Source organism: Protomyctophum bolini (assembly GCF_963924005.1).
Source record: "Protomyctophum bolini genome assembly, chromosome: 8".
Taxonomy (NCBI): domain Eukaryota; kingdom Metazoa; phylum Chordata; class Actinopteri; order Myctophiformes; family Myctophidae; genus Protomyctophum; species Protomyctophum bolini.
In genome coordinates, this window is record NC_137869.1 from 20,812,624 (window position 1) to 20,835,110 (window position 22,487).

At 46.4% G+C, this 22,487-nt stretch overlaps 1 protein-coding gene across 13 annotated transcripts in view; it reads left to right on the top strand.

The window, feature by feature from the left end:
* Positions 1 to 22,487, top strand: part of fryl (furry homolog, like) — a 107,265-nt gene that overhangs the window by 74,808 nt on the left and 9,970 nt on the right. For 11 of the 13 annotated variants that reach the window (XM_080769814.1, XM_080769813.1, XM_080769811.1 and 8 more), the window contains 22 exons: positions 298 to 410; positions 668 to 818; positions 1,694 to 1,797; positions 2,345 to 2,527; positions 2,905 to 3,103; positions 3,729 to 3,850; positions 3,967 to 4,154; positions 4,361 to 4,455; positions 4,825 to 5,102; positions 5,389 to 5,739; positions 6,139 to 6,407; positions 6,517 to 6,657; positions 7,444 to 7,644; positions 8,137 to 8,298; positions 8,526 to 8,600; positions 9,656 to 9,832; positions 11,460 to 11,660; positions 13,196 to 13,378; positions 17,274 to 17,629; positions 19,644 to 19,851; positions 20,143 to 20,292; positions 21,047 to 21,145. In XM_080769814.1, the coding sequence (XP_080625940.1) occupies positions 298 to 410; positions 668 to 818; positions 1,694 to 1,797; positions 2,345 to 2,527; positions 2,905 to 3,103; positions 3,729 to 3,850; positions 3,967 to 4,154; positions 4,361 to 4,455; positions 4,825 to 5,102; positions 5,389 to 5,739; positions 6,139 to 6,407; positions 6,517 to 6,657; positions 7,444 to 7,644; positions 8,137 to 8,298; positions 8,526 to 8,600; positions 9,656 to 9,832; positions 11,460 to 11,660; positions 13,196 to 13,378; positions 17,274 to 17,629; positions 19,644 to 19,851; positions 20,143 to 20,292; positions 21,047 to 21,145 (4,006 nt within the window). The remainder of the gene's footprint in view (positions 1 to 297; positions 411 to 667; positions 819 to 1,693; positions 1,798 to 2,344; positions 2,528 to 2,904; positions 3,104 to 3,728; positions 3,851 to 3,966; positions 4,155 to 4,360; positions 4,456 to 4,824; positions 5,103 to 5,388; positions 5,740 to 6,138; positions 6,408 to 6,516; positions 6,658 to 7,443; positions 7,645 to 8,136; positions 8,299 to 8,525; positions 8,601 to 9,655; positions 9,833 to 11,459; positions 11,661 to 13,195; positions 13,379 to 17,273; positions 17,630 to 19,643; positions 19,852 to 20,142; positions 20,293 to 21,046; positions 21,146 to 22,487) is intronic. The other 2 variants (XM_080769819.1, XM_080769815.1) reach the window with 1 other exon arrangement.

Below are 22,487 nucleotides of genomic sequence, written 5' to 3' on the forward strand. Positions count from 1 at the left end.
AGGTCACTTTAAATTCAAGTTACTGTAAATTGTTTCTTGTTTCTCAGTATTCCATTCCATATTTCACACTACAGTCGGTGTCACATGATAGTAGCAAAATAAAAATGTTGCTACTATTGCGACTTTAAAAATGTTGTTACTAATTTGCTATTATATTGTGTCTGTGGGTTTAATAAATATCGAACCAATGAAAAGTATTAAAAAGAGCTTATGACTAAATTACTACATTGGATCCATTGGAACACCATTTTTTCCCCCCTCATATCCTGAAAAGTAACGGATGATATCCATTTACAGTTACACCCACCTGGACATCTACAGCGGTCTGAACAGCAACCTGAACCGACAGCACCACCGTCTGGAGTCCAGATACAGCAGCAGCTCTGGAGGCTCCTATGAAGAGGAGAAGAGTACGAACACACACTTTAAACACTTTAAACCCTGTCTTTATTGATATATCCTATATCTCATCTCATCAGTATAATGGGTATTATACTTTATATACAAGATGAGATGTAACTTTGCATGATAATCACAATAAAATATCTGTTTTGCCTGTACAGCCCATTATATATATATATATATATATATATATATATATATATATATATATACCTACACACACACAAGTGATAATAACCTGTGTGTGTGTGTGTGTGTTTTCCAGGTGACTCCATGCCTCTGTACGCCAACTGGCGTCTGAAGGTGATGGACCACAACCGGCCCGAGCCTCTTCCCTTCCCTCCTACTGGAGGCTGCTGGGCTCCTCTGGTGGACTACCTGCCTGAAACCAACACCCCTGCTGTGTCCCTGCACAGGTACCCCCCACACGCACACACAGGCACGCACACACTCCAACACCCTGCTGTGTCCCTGCACAGGTACCCCCCACACGCACGCACACACAGGCACGCACGCACTCCAACACCCTGCTGTGTCCCTGCACAGGTACTCCCCACACGCACACTCCAACACCCTGCTGTGTCCCTGCACAGGTACCCCCCACACGCACACACAGGCACGCACACACTCCAACACCCTGCTGTGTCCCTGCACAGGTACCCCCCACACGCACACACAGGCACGCACACACTCCAACACCCTGCTGTGTCCCTGCACAGGTACTCCCCACACGCACACTCCAACACCCTGCTGTGTCCCTGCACAGGTACTCTCCACACGCACACTCCAACACCCTGCTGTGTCCCTGCACAGGTACCCCCCACACGCACACACAGGCACGCACACACTCCAACACCCTGCTGTGTCCCTGCACAGGTACCCCCCACACACGCACACAGGCACACACGCACGCACAGTCACACACGCACAGGCACACACGCACAGTCACACACGCACAGGCACGCACGCACAGTCACGCACACGCTTTTACCCTCCACAGGTACGAAACAAACACACACAAACATTGTCTCCAATCCATTACAAAATTACTTTCAAAAAATATATTAACCCATTTTGACCTGAGATCAGATTCTAAAAATGTCTTCTACATCCTGACAGTTTTCTGAAAAAGCTATGTTTCTATGTCAGTCGTTCTTCGATTTTTCAAAAATAGCAGACTTACAAGCTCGTACCACGCCACTCGGTGGCACGCTATGAGCTTGTACACATCTCACTGTCCCATAACTGCAGCATCCTGCTGTCAATTCATGCTTTGTTCTCTGTTTTCCAGATGTAACATCGCTGTCATCCTTCTGACGGACCTCATTGTGGATCACGGGGTCAAAGTGGAGTGGAGCGCCTACCTGCACCTCCTGCTGCACGCCATATTTATAGGTAAACGCCTCCTGTTGCACGCCATTTTTATAGGTAAACACAAACACCACTCTCTGCATAGTCATGATGAGTTCTGCTCCCTGCAATGAGTTCCCATACCACCAAGCTAAGTAAATAGTGCCCGCGTAAATTAACTAAATGGTAATCACTACCAATGGCGATTCTCATTGGCTGCGTCCAAATACTCGCCTCGCATCAGTGTGACCCCGCCAACATTTTGCTTACAATATTTACCTATATGTCCATAGATATATTATTATATCTATATAACTTTTAAGGAGAGCGGTCCTGTTGGGGATTTAAAAATCAAGGCAGATACTGAAAAGGCGTATCTTCTTCCATGCATTTTCTTGTAGTGAGATTGTAACTTTAAAAAAGAAGAGATGATTAATTTTGATTGAATTTCATGTTGGCAGTTTGGTAACTGTTTTAGCTAAAATCCATGGTGAACCATGGCCTCTTGTGGTTTAATTCCTTAGTACGTAAGCAACACGTTGGAGTTGTATTGGACCGGTCATGGTGACTGATCTGTGTGTTCTCCCTCCAGGGTTTGATCACCAGCATCCAGAGGTCTATGAGCACTGCAAACGCCTGCTGCTCCACCTGCTGGTCGTTCAGGGAGCAAACAGCAGCGTTCAGTCCCTGGCTACGGTGCTGCTCCGCAACAGGGAGTACAACGACCCCCGAGTCCTGACCGTGAAGCCCATCACCCCCGAGTTCAACCTCACAGGTCAGGCTCCAGTAGCTGCTGAGGAATTTCAAGTTTACTGTTTTTGTAATTGCATCGCCAGACCACTAGGTGGCAGCAGAAGTCAGCTCTCTCGCTGAGTGCACATATTAGGCCCTGGTTTTGGGCATGTCATTATAGGGAAACATTTTCAAACATTTTAGAATTTATTTAATTGCAAGAATTGCAGTTCTACAAGCTCAAAACACGTTGTGAGTTGTATTTTTGCTATTTGTCATACAACAAAGTACTTTATACTGGGCGTAAGTGGTTAATGGCAAGATATAATCCATGCATACTATTTCTCTGTATGAAGTCCTGAGTGTTAATTATACGGTTGGTGTGCAGGTGTGACCCATGTGTTTTCCTCCCCCATACAGGAGTGCAGGACTTCATGCCACATCACGAGCATCAGCCATCGCCCATGACGGACTCGGGTCTGAGCTCCAGCTCCACCTCCTCCAGCATCAGCCTGGGGACGGGGGCTACGGCCCTGTCCCACCTCAGCCCCACCCTCCTCAGCGAGGTGGACATCACCGATGAGAAGGTCAAAGCCCTCATCAAGTTTGTCACCTCCAGGTGAGAGAGAGAACGTGGCACACAACACCACTCAAAGCAGTTGACTTCAGTTTAGCTCGTTTTACAAGTGTATGATATGAGAAGGTTTAGTTTTGGTTTTAGGAATTGGCTAGTTCTGGTTTTTCAGAGATTATGGTGAAAGTCTTGTTTTACAGAAGCTAAAAGGGTAGAATGAAAGAAAAGAATGCATGACATCAGATATGATGGGGGTGGAAATGAAGATGATTTTTTTCCAATGCTTTTTTGTTTGCCTTAGTTTGTTTTGCATTATTTGGATTTAGTTTTAAGATTTTTTTTTGTTTCAGTTTCCTATAATAACCATACCTGGAACTAACATATTGGTGTGTCAGTGTTCATCATCATCCTTGTTACTATGACTAATTTCTTCATCCCATCTTCATGTGTTTGCTTTCATGCTCACAGCTATGTCTGAACGGATCGGGTATTGTCATATCGCATGGCTTTGTTTTGTGTGGTTTGACTTTTGACATGTTAACACACACATGGTTTTGATTTGACTGCCGTGATGAAGTCATATGGAGGTGGTGGTGGTGACGTGTGTCTGGCAGTCTCTCTTCCTAACACGGGTTGTGTGTGTGTGTGTGTGTGTGTTCGTCTGGTGTAGGAAGCGTGGCCCGCTGTGGAACCACGAGGACGTCTCTCCCAAGAACCCCAACATCAAGAGCGCCGATCAGCTCAGTGTCTTCCTCCGACATGTAACGACTGTGTTTAAACAGTCACCGGCAGGTCAGTACGGAAATCTCTCATCAGGCCAACTAATATCTACCTAACAGCCGGTGAAACAATGGTGAAATGAAACTGTTATCAGTCACACTAACGGATGTATGCTCCCTTCCCGTCAGGCTTCCAGCTAGAGTCCCTGCTGAGTGAAGTAGCCCTCCAGACAGCTCTGTCGTGCTCGTCTCGCCACTACGCCGGCCGCTCCTTCCAGATCTTCAGGGCTCTCAAGCAGCCCCTGACAGCCGCCACGCTGTCTGACGTCCTCTCACGCCTGGTGGAGACCGTAGGAGACCCCGGAGAGGAGGCTCAGGTCAGAAGAACATTACACCCTAGTGCTACTTGTGTGTCTATGAAAGCTTTCTGTTCAGAGAGTAGACGGGTGCCTCTTTGACCTGGATGGAGAGTAAAGCAATGCATCAGTTGTGTTAGGAGCCTTGTGAGGGTCTGTGTGTGTGTGTGTGTGTGTGTGTGTGTGTGTGTGTGTGTCTGATAACATGACTCTCTCTCTCTCCTCAGGGTTTTGTTATTGAACTGTTGTTGACCCTGGAGTCGGGCATCGACACACTGGCAGACACAGTCAAGAACTATGACCTCCTCACTGCCTTAGCACAGTAAGTCTCCTCATAAGCCACAGCTATAGCCAATTCTCCAGCGTGAGAGACATATTTTAAAATCTTCCATTTTTGAGCAGCTACTAACTGCTGAGCTGTGCTTATAGCTGCAATCCAGAACTTATTTTGAAGAATAAAATGTTAGGTTAAACAGTCTGTATGGGAGAGTGTGTTAACTGGAGGTGGTCTGCATGGAGACATTTTAACCCTGGTGTCAGTTAGGACACCAAGGACACACAAGTAGTACTGCCTTATAGAGTTTTTACAGATATTTAGATATCATGTGGGAAAATAAAGGTTAACAAAGGTTTTGTGCAGTTTAAACCTATTTTTCACAAAAAAAAACCTAATAAAACGTTTATATTGCAGGACCCCTAGCCACGACATATTGGCCGCTAAGTTTGCAGCCAACAGGAAAAGCACGGGACAGCTAAACCTGAGCAGCGGAGGTCTGTTCAACTATGCCCAATACGGCCACGCCCGCAGCAACTCGCTCCGCGCCAGCCTGATGGGCGAGCGGAAGGCCGACCGGAGACGGAGCAACACCCTGGATGTCGCCGACCGCCTGGGAGGCAGCCACGGAAACCTGGCGCGCACGCGGAGCCTATCGTCGCTACGGGAGGGTGGGGGAGGAGGCCGAGGCCCAGGTAGGCCGAGGCACAATCGCCTGGATTCTTTTAGATAATTAATCGCAATTGTTTTTGTGCTATCGCCAGAATCGTCTCCAATCAACTGTATACATGTTATGTTCATACTATGTTCCAATCATTTTCAAAAATAGTGGAAATAGCTTTGCGATACGTTTTGAGTTTGTAGATTTCAACTATTTTGAAATGATCAAAGATATGGCCCTAAAGGGCAAACAGAACGTTATTTCATACGTGTCGTTTATTACAAAAGTTACTAAAGTATCCTCATGGTTCCAAACCGTAGGTCCGGGCACGGGCGGGGAGGCCACGCCACCCCCCGTGGACCCCACCAACCTGATGGCCACGGTGTTCTGGATCGCCGCCTCGCTGCTGGAGTCGGACTACGAGTTCGAGTACCTGCTGGCGCTGCGGCTGCTAAACAAGCTGCTGGGCCAGCTGCCCCTGGAGAAGGCGGACAGCCGCGAGCGTCTGGAGCGCGTCCAGGCCAAGCTGAAGTGGTACAGTTTCCCCGGCCTGCTGCAGCTCTTCCTCAAAGGCTTCACCTCGGCCTCCACCCAGGAGCTCACCATCCACCTGCTCAGCAAGCTAATCAGCGTATCCCGACACACGCTGGTGGACCCCTCGCAGTTGGCGGGTAAGAGACACATAGACACCAGTGTTTTGACCGACATTTTGTGCAAAATCTTGAAATCAATTTAAAAGTATATTGTTGCTGTCGGGGCTCGGGAGGAAACATATGTCCAATATTTAAACTTTTGGTGTTTTTTGGTAAATTAATGCCCTGTGTGATTATACTACAGCATAAAAATTTTAAGTTGATCTATAAGATCGAAGCACAACGTATTTTGGGCTGCTAATTTTGCAAATGTTTTTGTTGGAATCCTGAATGTAACAGTTTTGGACCCGACAGACACGATATATCATGATTGCAGGCCTTTTGCTGCCTTATTAACACAGGTGTAAAAGTTGCAAATCTGGTGGCTGAACGTTTGTCTTGTGCCCCTTTTCTTTTTTAACGCCGCTCCTTCCTCAGGTTTCCCGCTCAACATCCTGTGCCTCCTGCCGCACCTCATCCAACACTTTGACAGCCCCACGCCCTTCTGCAAGGAGACGGCCGACAAGATCGCCAAGGTGTGTGCCGAGGAGAAGTCTCCTACGCTGTCCAACCTGGCCCACATGATGAGCCTGTACAGCACACACAGCTACTCACGCGACTGCACCAACTGGATCAACGTGGTGTGTCGCTACGTGCACGACGCCTTCGCCGACATCACCTTCAACCTGGTCACCTACCTGGCCGAGGTAAGCTCCAATACATCCTAAAGGAGAGCTTGACATGCCATCCCAGTCAATAATTCCAAACGCAACAATGGATGTACCACTGGTAACCTGTGATCTGTCCCTCCATCAGCTGCTGGAGAAGGGCCTTCCCGGCATGCAGCAGTCCCTGCTTCAGATCATTTACAGCCTCCTGAGTCACATCGACCTGTCGGCAGCCCCCGTCAAACAGTTCAACCTGGAGATCATGAAGATCATCGGCAAATATGTTCAGGTGAGCCCTCAAACCGCCCCCCGTCCCACCCCTCCTCATCCCCAGTGGACACAGCTGAGCATTGCTGTCAGGTCAACCTTGTAGTCCAAAACAGTTACTTTTCAGGAAATGGAAGAAAAAATAACCTGTGTTCAAATGGACCTTTTTTGTAGCATGCACGCTCTTACATTAACAACCCTCTTTTAATACGAAAAGAAAAATATGATGTACTCAGTTACAGTGGTGTAACTGAGTGAGTGACAACTGACAACCCCCACACTGGCATGAATAGACATGCTTTCTGTGAAAGCATGCTCTTCTTTGACTGTCTGTCTTTCAATAGACTCTGACTCATTGTGTGTACATTTGCTAGAAGGCGTTCCCAATCTGTACAGCAGGGAAAATATGCCTAACTGGTCACAGCAGGGTTTTCAGGCCTTTTCTTGATCCAAACCATCAGCTCTTTATGTGAGCCTTTTACCAGCCTTCTGCCTCGGGGCAATTCCTTATGCAATCATTGTCACCCATGCCTGTGTGGTCTTTTGTTGGGAGTCCATTTGTGTGTGTGGCATGCTGGCGCCCTCTGTGAGTCGCCTTTGTTTAGAGTGCTTTCGAGGTTTGCGTGAAAGTGTCTTGGGTCTCTTACAGTTTCAAAATGGCTCTCTACATGCCATCTCAGCTTGTGCGTAGGAGCTAGTTACTGTGGTTAATGGGCCACTCCTACTCGCACATTATCCCTGTCTGACCACCTACACATCACATCGTTGACAATGGAGCCACTATATACGTATGTGTTTGTGTGTGCAGAGCCCATACTGGAAGGAGGCCCAGAACATTCTGAAGCTGGTGGTGTCTCGCTCTGCCAGCCTAGTGGTCCCAGACGAGGTTCAGCGCTCCTACAGCACGGAGTCGTCCGGCTCCCCAGAGATCGCCTTCACGCGCATCTTCAACAACTCCTCCAAGGAGCTTCCCGGGAAGACGCTGGACTTCCACTTTGACATTTCTGAGGTCAGCGCTGCAGCTCTTTTTAGTGGCTTCTTCTGCAAGCAACTCGAGGCCAAGTGTGAATTTGAATTTACGCACATGAACACTAACGTTCTGGGCATGTCATAATAGATGACCATTGTGCGAGAATAGCACATCTACAAGCTCACAGTGCATCGAAAAGTGACGTGTTGTGAGCTTGTAGATTGCCTATTTTCACTGTTTGGCCTTCATCAAAGTATATAGTTTCCAAGTGGTTAACGAAATAACAATTTTTTAAAGCTGCACATTTTCATTTGAGTCACTATCTTTTCCACTATTCACTTGTCTTTCCAAGCCTTTACTTTTAGCGTATATATATATGCACAGTATCATTAAAAACGTGAAAACATCTGTGTCATGGCAATTAAAAAAATAACAGATATACAAGCTCACAGAAGTCTTGCGAGAACTACTGATTTGTAGAATGGGCCTCAGGTCTTAATGCGTTGTGGTATCTGTATGTGACCTCCACAGACCCCCATCATAGGGCATAAGTACGGTGACCAGCGCACCGCAGCGGGGCGCAACGGGAAGCCTCAGGTGATCGCTGTCACCAGGAGCACCTCTTCTACCTCCTCTGGATCCAACTCCAACGGCCTGGTGCCCGTCAGCTGGAAGAGGCCTCAGCTCTCTCAGGTACACGCACACACGCACACACGCGCACACACACACACACGCACACACACACACACACACACACACACACACACACACACACACACACACACACACACACACACACACACACACACACACACACACACACACACACACACACACACACACACTTGTGTCCAGTGATGTAGTGCCAGAAGATGTTGTCATATCAATCACCTAAATGTCTTATGTTGTCGTCATTACAGAGGAGAACCAGAGAGAAGCTGATGAACGTCCTGTCTTTATGTGGCCCAGAGTCTGGCATTCCCAAAAATCCTTCCGTAAGTTTCTTCTACTCACATTTCACTGTTCTTTGTGCTGATACTTATAGATTATGGGTCAAATGAGTAATCAATCGAGAATGTATGCAATTCAATTCCGATAATTTCTTTAGTGGTGCATTACAGTATATGAAATGCAGCAATAAATTGAATTGTGTTATTTGCAACGTCAGCAAAACATGAATGTTTTTTACCTGTCAACATATTGAGCGATTTCAAGATTGTGTTTGGGTTCAGCTCAACTTTTGATGAACATTTTCCATCATGTTGTGCTTTATTACCTCATTTTATAATACTGTAGGGTGTAGATTAATGGAATAATTGAAAAACTGACATAGATCCTTGTGGATAGTTTTGTGAACAAAGCATTATCTACAGTACTCTCCTGCAGTGGTGTGCATGGATTAAAGTTCTCCTCAGTAGCCAAGACTGTCATTTGGATTCCATAGAGAAGCCAGAAAGTCTTCTTGTATTCTAATGTTAATAGTTATTTTTAAAGAGTAGAGCATTTTAAGTGGTCAACCTAAGGGTCTGGGATAATTCATTAAAATGCAAAGCCTCAATGTGTGATTTGTTCACCTGGTTGGCCAAAGGTAGGAACAGCATGAACAATGGTACTAAAACATCACAATTTTACATATTGTGTTAATTGGGAACAGTGTGGGGTCACAGTCCTGTCGCACAGTCTCACAAATAGGGCTGCCACGATTTAATTGTGATTTTGGCCTTTTGGAAATTGGGACATTATGAATAGAAATTACATTTCTGTTGGGCTTTTAGGCTTTGTAATAAAAAAAAGTGCACAGGGCAAAAATAACTTACTGGCATTTTTATAAATGTTATACTTTATAAAATAACGGAAATAGCTGATCTACAAGCTTGTGATGCCTTGTAGGCTTGTAGATCTGCTATTTCAATTTTTTCCGATTTATCTCAAATAATTGTGATTAGACGATCATGTAATAATTGTGACAACCCTACTCGCAAAGTAAATGAATAATAATTCAGTGGTGAGACGTATTTTATTTCTGCTTTGATCCATGATGCGTGTGCAGGTGGTGTTCTCCTCCAACGAGGACCTGGACGTTGGCGACCAGCAGACCATCCTGATCCCCACGGTGGAGGAGGCGGTGCGCGAGGAGGACGCTCTGGGAGACGACGCCGGCAGTGAGCAGCAGTTCGGCGTCTTCAAGGACTTCGACTTCCTGGACGTGGAGCTGGAGGACGCCGAGGTGGGGCGAACAACCCGCACTACGCACACGTTCTTCATATACACACGCGCAGGCGTGCGCATCCCTCAACTTTTACCTTCCGTCACAAGCTACTCGAGTTTTGTTCTCCGGTGCTCATGTTGTTGTCGGACGGCGGCTACAATGCACGATTTGTGTTGTAAAGATGTCTGGTGTTCATGTACAAATGTTCTCCTAAAGTATGTGAATGTTCTGTGAGTGTCCTTCGTCTTCTAACACTCGTGTTCCCTTTCTTCTTTTGCCACAAGGAGTCACAGGTAAGTCTTTGGGCCGGTCAACTCCATATGCCAGATTTATACCTCGTCGCATGGCCATGTTGTGTGCCGGCACATGACACCGTCGTATGGCGGTGTATACATTAAGCATTAGAGCTGCCATTGTCCCGCGGCACCCTCCTGTCTGTCCGGTATTCTGTGTCACCCTTTCACAATCACCCGTTTTGTTGATGTTCTTTTAAGTTTTATCGATGATGGAGTTAGATAATCGTTGCTGCCTTGCCTCCTCATCAGCCCCTTACTTTGGTAGTTTTTCTTTTCTTTTTCACATTCCTTACATCCCAGAATGTCGACGTGTGGGATGGGGTGATGGCCAATTTATCCTGCGTGCATCGATTAAACTCTGTCCAATCAGTTTGATTCAGGCCAGGTGTGACTGCTAAAATCAGCCATCCCCCCCATCCCACATCATGTTTACAAAATGGTAACATGGCAGAAGAAACGAGCTCCTCCCATTCAGGTCCATACTGTGTTTGTGATCATGAACTGTTTTCCATCCAAGTGCACCTCTTACGCAAATGAAGGATATTATTCTTATTTTGGGGCTGATAAAAAGGTTTTTCAGTAAGTGTTATCACACAAGTAATTGCTTTTCAACAAAGAATGCTACTGACTAGTTATTAATGCTTACATGACAAATGTTGTCAGAAATAAATGTTTAATGGTCAATGATGCATTTAATAATTGGCACAGCAAACTTGTATGGAAACATGGATAGTGATATATCCAAGTTATTATTATTTTTTTAAGTAAGTGGTCATGTGTACATGTATGTGGTGTGCTGCCTTGAACCTTGATCATGTCCTGTTGAGAGTCCTGCACGGTTACTTTTTCCACAACGGTCACATTTATTCTGAAAGCAAATCAGTGCTCATCATCTGGACAGATTCTGCCCTGCAAGCTGTTCCTGAATAGATTGTTCCGACAACTGAGCCGATATGCTTTAAATCAAATGTTCTGTAGATGCTGCCAACTTGAGTGATATTCAATTCACACAGTGCAGCAGCCTAATTCAGTGTGTTATGTCAGGTCAGTGTCTTCTGTGTTATCTCGTTGAATGCAGGACACATAATAATTGACAGCTTATCTGAAGTGAGCATATAGAATTCTGACTATAAAGCTTTAATTGATGCTACAGGCCCAGTGGTTGCCTCTAATGCCCAATTTATTATGCTCCGTCATAGGACACACGGCCCATCGATTTATTTTATTTTATTGTTTCGTTCACTTCATGAGTCATGCCCCGAGCTCTATGCAGGACTTCTCCAGAACCATACTGTCCACTGTGTATATCCATCCGTGTATATGTGTAAATCTGAACCCGCTGTCCGCAGGGTGAGAGCATGGACAACTTCAACTGGGGTGTGCGGCGGCGCTCGCTGGACAGCATGGACAAGGGGGACACGCCAACCCTGCTGGAGTGCCAGTACACGGGCAGCACGCCCAGCCTCAACCTCACCAACCACGAGGACACGGACGAGTCGTCTGAGGAGGAGGTACTGAGCGCTAGCCAGATTCTCACCCGCTCCGGCCTCGTAAGTCTCACCCCACCAGTCAGGGTAGCCCCCCACGAACCCCACCCTGTTATCCCACCACACCACGCTCCCCACACAGCCCGCTGGCATGGTGTGTGTGTGTGCGTGCGCTGCGCTGCGCTGAACCTGCTGCCAGTAAATGGGCGAGGGAAGGCTATAGACGCTTGCTTCTTCGCTGGTGATAGACCCCCCCCCTCTCTCCTCTCACCCTTGAATCTTAAAACACCTGCGGCCTCACTGCAAAATTAGTGCTGTTGTCCTGTTTCCTTCCTGTAGGTAAGTCAAGGTCAAGGTAAACTTTATTGTCCACAAGGGAAATTTGTCTTGGGCTTTCACCCCAGCTACAGCCACACAGTCCAGCAATTAAATTTCAAATGAGACACGTTTAAGACCCACTCATGTCTATTTACAGACGATAAACGAGAGTGCTTTTCTCGCAGTTGGATAGAAACTACCGTAGATCTTAATTGACGTTCTATATATATATTTGAGGACAAGTCTCAGAATAACAGCATGTTCCTGTGTGAACACAAACTACTTAACCTTTCTTTCCTGAATTCCTGATTTTCTGTTGTTTTTTTTTCTCTCTCTTCACTTCACAAGTGTCACTTGCTAAAAAAAAGTAATTTTGGTTATTTTTGGCAAGTGACAACTGTGACCCCATGGTACTACAGAGTATAAATACTGGCTTAATGGATGCTTTTGCCACCCTTTCTCTTACTTTTGCTGTAGTGCGATGTGCGAATGAGCTTCTCCTACTGATGGCCTTTTGACCCCAAATCTGTTCCTTCCTGTCATTTAGTATTACAACCATTTGACAATGAGCATGATGCAGCACTTTTTACACCTGATTCACACAGTGATGTTTGGAATGTATAATACTGTGACTTTAAAATGGCATGTATCCTTGATTATACGTTTTGCCTGCTATAGTGGACTAAAACCACTAAACATTATGTTGTACTTCTTTTTAGTATTTCTCTAATTGTTTTTATTAATATACAGTAAATATCTATAGACACATTGGAAAGGCGAATATTGTTTCAGCATCTCAGTTAACCAGCTACTAGACTGAAAGTTCTCTCAAAAATGGTGTTCCGATTTTAAAATGAAAAAGAAGTCACATTTTAATAGCTATTCCCCTCAAAAACAGACGTCAACCCATTATCACATGAATGTTCCTGCATGGATTTTCACATGATCACAAATAAGGTGATCAGATGTGTCTCTCAGCCTATATCCTCCACCACTGTGATGAGTCATTAGACTTTTAGAAACGACTGTCCATAATAAATTGCAACATGTTCAATGTCCCAGCTTGCCAGAGCCAGCTTGCCAGAGCCAGTCTGTTATTTTAGATTTCTTTTTATGAATCTTGAAAGTATAAAAAAATGACATTTTCAGATGGGGGAGTCTATACATTTGGGGGTCCTTGCCATGAAAACGTTTCAGAACCACTGCTTCACCAACCACCATCTGTCCCGTGTGATGATGCAGTGTCTATTATCTAACCACTCCAATGCTCTCTCTCCCAGGTGAACAGTGACTGTGCCACGGACGACAACCACGTAGACTCGTTGCAGCAGTCCCAGGACTCATCCAGCAGTGCTCTGACGGAGGAGATCACCGTCCTGCCCTCTCTGCCCTCGCTCCCTCGCCTGGACAGCCCTGGTCTGGAGCTGGCCCACTCGGACAGTGCCAGCAGTCAGCTGCCTGAGGTGCGATCAATCGGGAAATGCAATAAACTGTGGTGCTCGGGTGCTTTCTGACCGCCTCCCTTCCCCCCACCCATTTCTCTCCATCATAGTTCGTATTCTTCACTGTGCTTCTCTCACTCCGCTGTCGTTTTAGACGGAGGGTTTCGGCCGTGTGGTCTCCCGGCCCCCGTCTCCCTGACGGGGGACAGTGTTTTTCAGGCACCATCCCGGTTGCCTCCTAACCCCCCTGTCCGCTCAGAGAGCATGTTGTGCTACTTTTCTGCAGTCTTCTGTCTTTAATTCCACCCCTCTCTGTCTCTATCTGGCTCTGCTTCGTTTAACTCTGGGTGCTGGGTGCTAGCTCTCAGTTGTCTCGCTTGTTGTTTTGACGGGTGCTTGCTCATTTGATTTGGGGAAGAGATCGTGGTGTTGGAAAAACAAACAGGCTCACCTCAGGTCAGCTGTTACTGCTCACTGCTCCAAACTAACCTTGCCACTAAAACACCTGAGCAAATGGACAGAAGCTCCTTTTATGTGTGAGTATATGTTGGTTAAAAGTGGTGCTTTCTTTTAATTTGAAAATACAGTTACGGTCAAGTTGGAATACTCTGAGAAAACACTGGATGATTGAAAAGGAAAAAAAAATCTGGTTTATTCTTGTATTAACGATTTTTATTTTTTCATTAACTAACAGCTTTGCCATTGATTCTTACTAACATTTATCACTTGCACTATTATCACCTTTACTTTTCAGGAAATGGGAAAAATATCCTGTAATACGTGAAGCGGCGGTATTTTTTCAATTACTTATCTAAATCCTGAATCGGAAACTGTCTGGGGTGCTCACAAAGGCCTGAGTAGACGATACAATGACCCAAATTATTTTACTACTATTACTACTCCCTATTTTTGGGCATGTCATTATAGGTGGAATTGTTCTTCATAAAAGGTTTTTAAAAATTAGCATAATGTTGTAGATTGGCTGTTATTGCTACTTTTGTGTGACTGTCATACAACAAACTGAACTAAGTAAGTAAAAAACCATGAACATATGGAGATAAGAGGTCGCCTGCCCATAAATATACTGTTACAGTATACAGGTATATTGTATTATACACACACACGCAGAGTATTTCATGTTTTATTACCCTGTAAAGTGTGCGGTAAACACAGGAAGCAAAGTGTTCACGAGGCTTTGACTCCATGCCTCATACATGCATACAAATGTGCGCAGAGGGGGGGTGGCCCGTGGGAACCATATTTAGGCAGGGCATCCCCCTCCTCTTCCAACGGGGACCCCATTCAGTGGGTGGTCGTGACCCTCACGGCCCGTGTGGCGTTAACTACACCGGGAGGTGAACGGAAGCTTCCCCGCCAGCTCACTCACTCTCAAGATCAGCCCAAGGACATCTCTTCCCTCTCAGCCCCACCTCACCTCCCCTCCCCCATCGGGCTCTTAGCGTAATGAGCCCCCAGATAAAACCATCAATACTGTTAGTCATCTGCTACCGGTACGGGCCGCCGTCCTAACCTCCTAAAAGCTTTCTGCAATATCGCCAAGGCTGCGCCAGTGACGCGCTTGGCCCCTTGCCACACGCTGCCATCTCCTAATGCATTTCTCTTAAAATAAGAGAACGCCATGGACCTGGGGTGGGGGGGACGGGACAAAACAAGTGCATTCAATTAGAACCTTTCACTGTGTCATCACCGGGCATGTACCATCCTGCCCTGCTGCCACAGATGGATGTGCTCAGCATGTCACTTTACACCAAGCGGCTCCCAACTTTTTTTAGACCCAAAAGGGAAGACCCAAACTAGTTCACAACGTATGAAGAAAAAAGAAACGATCCAGCACTCAAGGTTAAAATGAGGAGGATAGCCTTTCATTAAATTAAAAAGGTCAACTGCCAACATGATTAGACCTAACCAGTCTTCATCAGGGCAAGAATGTGTTGATGCATTGTGAGCTTGTAGATGTGCTATTTTCACAACTGCTTTACATGATGCATCGTTAAGCTGTGACTCGGTCACTCCCGGCCGCCCTGCTGCCATGGATGGGCGTGCTTTGCATGAGGAAAATGTTTCCGGTGACTGACTCATCCCTGTAACTTCTTTGTCACTAAAACGGAGTGATCCTCTTACCTCCATCTGTAACGACTGTGTTGTGCATTTGCAGTTTTCAAGAAAGGGGAAAAGTTTAGAAAACGAGTACATTGTTAAAAGAAAACAATGGCAGTAGATATAGTGTAGCAACATGGTCCTTTATGCGTCTCACATGCAGTTGAAACATCATTTGGCAGAGAGAGAGAGAGACTAAATTGAGGCTAAATAATGAAATCGACAAACTGCTACATTTCAGGATTCAGATTCTTTTTTAATGGTACCAAGTAGCTTGTAGATCTGCTACTTTTGTGTGACGCTGTAGTATGATGAAGTATGAAATGAATGTACTGGACAATAAGTTGGAGAGAAGAGGTTTCTGCCCGACAGCAACAATATATACTAGCTAGCTACTACCGGTATATCGCTTTCACTTAGTGATTCACAATTACAGTATGAGGCTCTAAGTCTAAGCCATAAATGTTCAGGTTATGGTCCAAACAGATGGGATGACATCACAACAGCGCACGCATATCAATCACGTGCCGTCGTCTCACTGTGACGCTCATGCTTTATCAGCCCTGAGGGTCACGCCCATAACGCCACCTCAGTGACGGATGGATATTAGCCTCTTTAATTTATTGACTTATCTGAGACGCCAATATGTGAAGTGATGTGAACCGACCAATGGCCGATCTTAAAATGAAGCCAATGTGTGGAATAATGCTGAGTGGAATTCCCTGTAGTGTAATAAGCGGAGGCTACTAGCTGTTCTATTTGACACAGATAAAGCCTTTTTGGAAAGGGTAAGTGGCGATATTCCCCATAGCCTGTGTTGGAAAGAGTAACCGTTGTCATGGTAACCAAGCCGTCCCACCCTTCTAAATATAGAGAAATATGGTCTAATAGCGAGGTGGCCTCCCTGTCCGACCTTTAGCAATCAATAGTTACTAGTATGTGTGCAGTTGGATCTCAGTGTTCAGCCACAATGTGCAGCCTTCATGGTTGTGTTCATGTGTTAGTGTGGGTTCGTATAGGAAGGGGGCGTGTCCAAATGGAAGTGGTGATTTTCGTAAAGGGTGATTTATACTTGCCAGTGTTGTGCACCCAAAAATAGCAGATATGCAGATATGCTATTTTTGGAATGGACTAGTTTGCTCATAACAAGGTAAGAAAACAAACCCTCTTTATGAGGTCCACACATGCTACAGGAAATATATTTATTGACACTGCTTAACTATTTTGACCAGCATTGAAAGCTTGACCAGGATCCTTACTTAGTAACCGTCACTAACGTGGTATTGGCCAAGAACGGGCTTGGGTGGGACTTTGGGAACGGCTAATCAGTTCCTCATATTTTAAACAGTTTCTAGCTAAAATGGAACTAATTCAGCAGCAGTAACATTAGCGTTTTCTCTCAGTCAGTTGATTCTTCATATCCATGAGTTTGCCGGGATGATTTGCTTATTTTTCAATCACAGTTCTTATATGAGGCGTACATGAACCCGTGGACTTAGCGCCCTCTACCGATGTTGAAGTCAGACTTCGCTGCTCTAGTGTATATCATTCTAGACAAGTAGCCGATCCACATGCTCAGTCATGCTGTGTCAGTTAATGGCCATTTTTTAATAGGGCTTAAGTGGCTAACATTACTGTAGCTATGGTTGGCCAATAGATTAACATACAGGCATAAAGTTGAACAATGTTTCACAAGAATTGACCTTCAGCCACACTAACAACGGTATGTATCACTTCCCGATCTGCACGGTGGCTCCTGCTAAACAGCCCCCCCTGCTGGCTCTGTGTGTGTCAACAGGACGGGGCATGCACGACGGCGGGCGACGAGCTGAGCAGCAGCGTGAGCGAAGACACAGGCTTCTGCAGCGCCACGCCGCTGCCCTCCGACCCGCAGGACATGCTGTGTGACTCCTCCCAGGACTCCCAGGAGCCTCAGGACGAGCTGGACCCGGCCCACCCTCCCCCGCCGGCCATAGACACCCCGCCGGGGTCCCTCTGTGAGGAGGAGGAGGACGTCCTGGCGGCGCTTCCCCCGCCGCAGGAGCCGCCCGACAGCCCCTGTGGCTCGGTGTGCGAGGAGGACGTGACGCTGGCCCTGAAGGAGCTGGACGAGCGCTGTGAGGAGGAGGAGGCTGACTTCTCTGGCATGTCCAGGTAGGAGTTCAGCCTCTCACACACACACACACACACACACACACACACACACACACACACACTATCACTTCTCTGGCATGTCCAGGTAGGAGTTCAGCCTCTCACACACACACACACACACACACACACACACACACACTATCACTTCTCTGGTATGTCCAGGTAGGAGTTCAGCCTCTCACACACACACACACACACACACACACACACACACACACTATCACTTCTCTGGCATGTCCAGGTAGGAGGCTTCAGCCTCACACACACACTATCACTTCTCTGGGGGTTCTTGGCAGCTCAAAAACTATCATGCATTGGGCAACCAAATGGTCAGCAGTGGTCCTGGCCAAGATATATTGTCTTTTTCGGTAGCAATGACCAGAAAGTTTCATTTAAACTTAACTAGTTTTGTCTAGTTAACTTGCTGGATGAAAGGGCCGTGGCAAGAGGAGAACAGACTTTTTCTACTGGCCTATGGTTTTGTGTAGTGTATGTGGAGAAACCAGAAACCATTCGAGGTCCCTGTCCATTGTGTATGGTATCACTGCAGTGCTCCTCCTTATACCAGTGACAGTGGACAGTGTTGCATGGCAAAATGTGCTGATCTGCAAGCTCACCACGGGTCACAGATTCAGCGCCTTGTGAACTTGCAGAACGGCTATTTTCAGCAAATGACACTTTTGTAAATCTGCCTTTGATTTGCTAGTTTCACTTCAAACATCCATCAGTTCCCTTATATTTGTTGTCCTGCGTTACAAAGCCAGTGGTGATATCTTTAGTGTACAGTTGGCAGGGTTGTTCCGGTGTTATATTAGGCATTGTGTGGCCTCGGTGAGATTAAGTAGATTTGATGGGTGTGTCCAGACCACGCCTTGCACAGGTCCCACACAGCAAGACCGAACACTCCTCTGTTGAAGGTGGACCAGCTGTTAGACATACCCTCCTCAAGGTGGTCCAAGCCTGGCTAGAGGACACTAGTCGCAACACCAGCCAGGATTTAAGATATTCTTGCATAAAGAAGCAATCAAGCAACCCTCTCGCTGGCAAACAGCCATACCATGCACCGGAGCTCTTTAACATGTTGCATAGAATGATTGATGAAGTATGGAGTGTATGAAACCCTCCTAAGAGATTGACTCTAAACAGTGGGGCTCTACTATATGTTCTGCCTGCGTGCATGTGCATGCGTGCGAGGAGCGATGCCAGCGAGAACCTGAAAAGAGCAACTCAGCAGCCGTGCGCTGCCTCGAGGATGGGCCTTGCTCAGTTTTTTATGTATATGTGTGTGTGTGTGTGTGTGTGTGTGTGTGTGTGAATGTGCGAGTGTGTCGATGCTGGTCTCAGATAGAGCTTCCCGCAGTCCTGTGTGGGACAGCTGAGTAGTGCGCTAGCAGAGTTAGCAGTCGTATGCAACACTGCTGTGTGCTGCAGACGGTTAGGGGAAGAGGGGAGGCGAGGAGACAAATAAAGTCAGAGAGAGAGAGAGGCGTGCAAATTAAGGTGAGGATGAGGACAGAGGCTGTGTCCGCCCCAGCGCTCGGCAGCGCAAGCTTCAAATACTTCTATTCTGTCTGCTTCTTCAGGCTCTTTCGTCCCACGGGCCTGTAAGTATATTTGTGTGTGTGTCTGTGTATGTCTGTGTGCACGAGAGAGAGGGAGAGAAGGTGTTTTGCAGGAGGCTAACACGCTAACAGTTTCCCCTTTGTTGTTTTGGTGCTAGTGCACTGCAGTAGGTTAGAGCTGAAAATAGACTGCAGCAAAAGAAAAAAACAGAAAGAAAGCTCCGCAGTGAAAGAGAGTGAGAGAGAGAGAGAGCAGGAACGACGGTTCAGAACAGGTCTGCCTGTTTCCTCGCAGTCAGAGGGAAGAGAGCGCTTGAGAGCATGTGCCTGTGTTTACATCCCACCACTCGCTGACAGAACGAGGAGACTGCAGTGTGTATTAGCTAACCGGCTGCGTGTGTGTGTGTGTGTGTGTGACTGTTTGTGTGTGTGCGCGCGTGTGTGTGTTCCAGTAATGATGAAGGCGACGCAGACTGTTTCCCGGAGATCCAGGCTTCTCCGCCCCCTTCGCCCTTCCTCTCTGCCATCCTGGCAGCGTTCCAGCCCGTCGCCTACGACAACGAGGAGGACGCCTGGCGTTGCCATGTCAACCAGATGCTGTCGGACACAGACGGCTCCTCTGCTGTTTACACTTTCCATGTGTTCTCCAGACTATTCCAGGTCAGTGTTTCCATGTGTTCTCCAGACTATTCCAGGTCAGTGTTTCCATGTGTTCTCCAGACTATTCCAGGTCAGTGTTTCCATGTGTTCTCCAGACTATTCCAGGTCAGTGTCGCACACCTAAAATAGCTACAAACGCAGGTGCAATGCGACGTGAGATTGTACATTGCCTATTTTCGGTGCACAACACCCACGCGCAACTAACTATAACTCCAGCTTCTGTCTCCTGTTCCTTTTATTTACAACCTTGTTTACTACAACGTTCTCTTATTTATTTTGTGTTTACCACAGAGCATGCAGAGGAAGTTTGGTTCCATCACTCATTCCTCTGTGCGCTTCCTGGGCGAACGGCTACAGCGGATGGGCAACCAGTTCCTCAGCTCCCTAGAGGTCATGACCTCACACTCCCAGTGTCCTACAGTGCTGCTGGACGCAGAGACGGTAAGAGCGCCTGTGACCACGGGGGCGGCCCATAGATCCGTAGTCCCGTTAGTCCGAACATGCATTAAGGTTGGCGAACATGCACTGCTCCCGTGCTTGCGGTTATGTTTAGGTTAGGGTTAGAGATAGGGATAGTAATTTCGGAACAATGAACCTTCTGACTAATGACACGGCACCGTGACCGCTCCCTCATGACAACCGTTTTGTTTTTAAACAGGAATTCTCTGCATCACATTAACATTTAAGCCTGCTTTGACAAACACATCTATGAGCAGTGAGTTTGTAGACCAGCTATTTTTGTTGCTTGACTTGATAGAAATGAGGCACCAGGAAGGTACAATATGTGTTGCATACCGTTGTGAGTTATAGTATACCTTTGACTCGTGTTGGTGTGTGCGTGGGTACAGCACAGTGGTGTAAAAAGGAACAGTACTTGTGATTTTGAGGTACATTTACTTTACTGGACCACTACATCTACATCTCAAAGGCAAATATTGTAGTTTTATACATTTGAAAACATGACAATGGGACATTCATTCTGCATAATGAGTACAAAAGTACATTTTGATACTAATAACGTTTGTACTTTTACTCAAGTAAATTGAATTCAGGCCTTTTACTTGTAACAGGCAGCGCATTTCTATATTGCAGTGTTGATAGTTTTACTTAAGTAAAACAAATGTGAGTACCGGTACTCTTTCCATCACTGCTAGTCTGCTACAGCGTGTGGGTCTAATGTGTGTGTCTGTCCTAGTTGGTGTCGTGTGGACTGCTGGAGACGCTGAAGTTCAGCGTGTTGGAGTTACAGGAACACCTGGACACATACAACGGCAAGAGGGAGGCAGCCGAGCAGGTGAGCCTCCTCCAAACTGACCCCAGTTCTGTTAGAGGGAGATTAAAAGGTCTTTTTAATCGCTCTGAAGAAGGCTTCTACCGAAACGCATCAGCTTTCTCAATAAAATATGAGAAATTGCATCTGACCCCTTTTATTTTGGAGTGCCGCTTTTTCCACTTTGTTGGTTTCTGAGTTAAGTTATATTTAAAGCTGAGCACCCACTGCCTCAACCAAGGGCAGTTTCCAGAGGAAGTGCACCTGCTTTTCTTTCTTAACCCCTCGTCTCCCTGCCTTCTTCACAAAGGGTTCACAAACAGTGGGTCGGGAACCATGTTTGGGTCTCGGACCAATTTTTTTTGAGTACATTTTTTCCTCCTACATTAATTATATTGTTCCATTTGTGCACTCACAGTTAAACGAAAACAGAACATTTTGAAGTATAGACTGTGAGCGTTTTGGGGAGTGAGTATATCAGTAGAAGGATGTTGAGGTTGGAACTGCCAGGCTTGGAGGTCTAGAGGAAGAGACAAAAGAGAAGATCTATGGATGTTAGTGAAGTTAGTTGGTGTGAGAGAAGAGGAGGCAGTAAGGAGGACAGGGTAAGATGATCCGCTGTGGCGACCCTTGAAGGGAAAAGCCGAAAGGAAAAGAAGACCCAAACACACACACACACACACACACACACACACACAGCTAAAAATAGCTCCCAGTGGCGGTCCTTAAATCAGTTACAGACGCCCAGGCAGCAGCAGGAGAACAGATGAGATTGTGTAAAGAGGGGGAGGAGGGTTCTGGCATGCAGGGGCGCTAATTGAATGAGACAGCTCCACCAATGAGACAGCTCCACCAGCGCTCCCCGGAGAGAGAGCTGGATGCCAACCGCCTCCCCTCCCCTCCACCCCACCCCCGATTTGAAAACAGGCCTACTTTAATTCGCAAAGTACAACACAGTTATTAAATCTACCCCCACCACCACCAAACCGGACCCTCATTATATGTACACAAAACACACATAGCATCATTATCTCCATGCGCCTCCCTCCCTCTGTCTCCAGCCCGCAACACCCACACCCGCGTTGAATAAATCCTGTGAGCTTGTCGTTCTGCTCTTTTGGAAAAATGTTTGATTGAGTTTTGAACATTTTCGCAACCTATAATGAGGTGCCCAATGATGCCAGGGAGAAAGTGGTTCACTGTGACTGGTCTTCTCTTTCGTTTTGTTTGGTTGTCGTCTCTCCTCCTTGAGGATGCAGCTATCAATTATTAGTGATTTGTGATTTTTCTACTTCGTTTAATCGAGAAGTGTTGTGCAATAATACTGATAATAGACTTTTTTTTGTATCTTCTCTAGAAAATGACA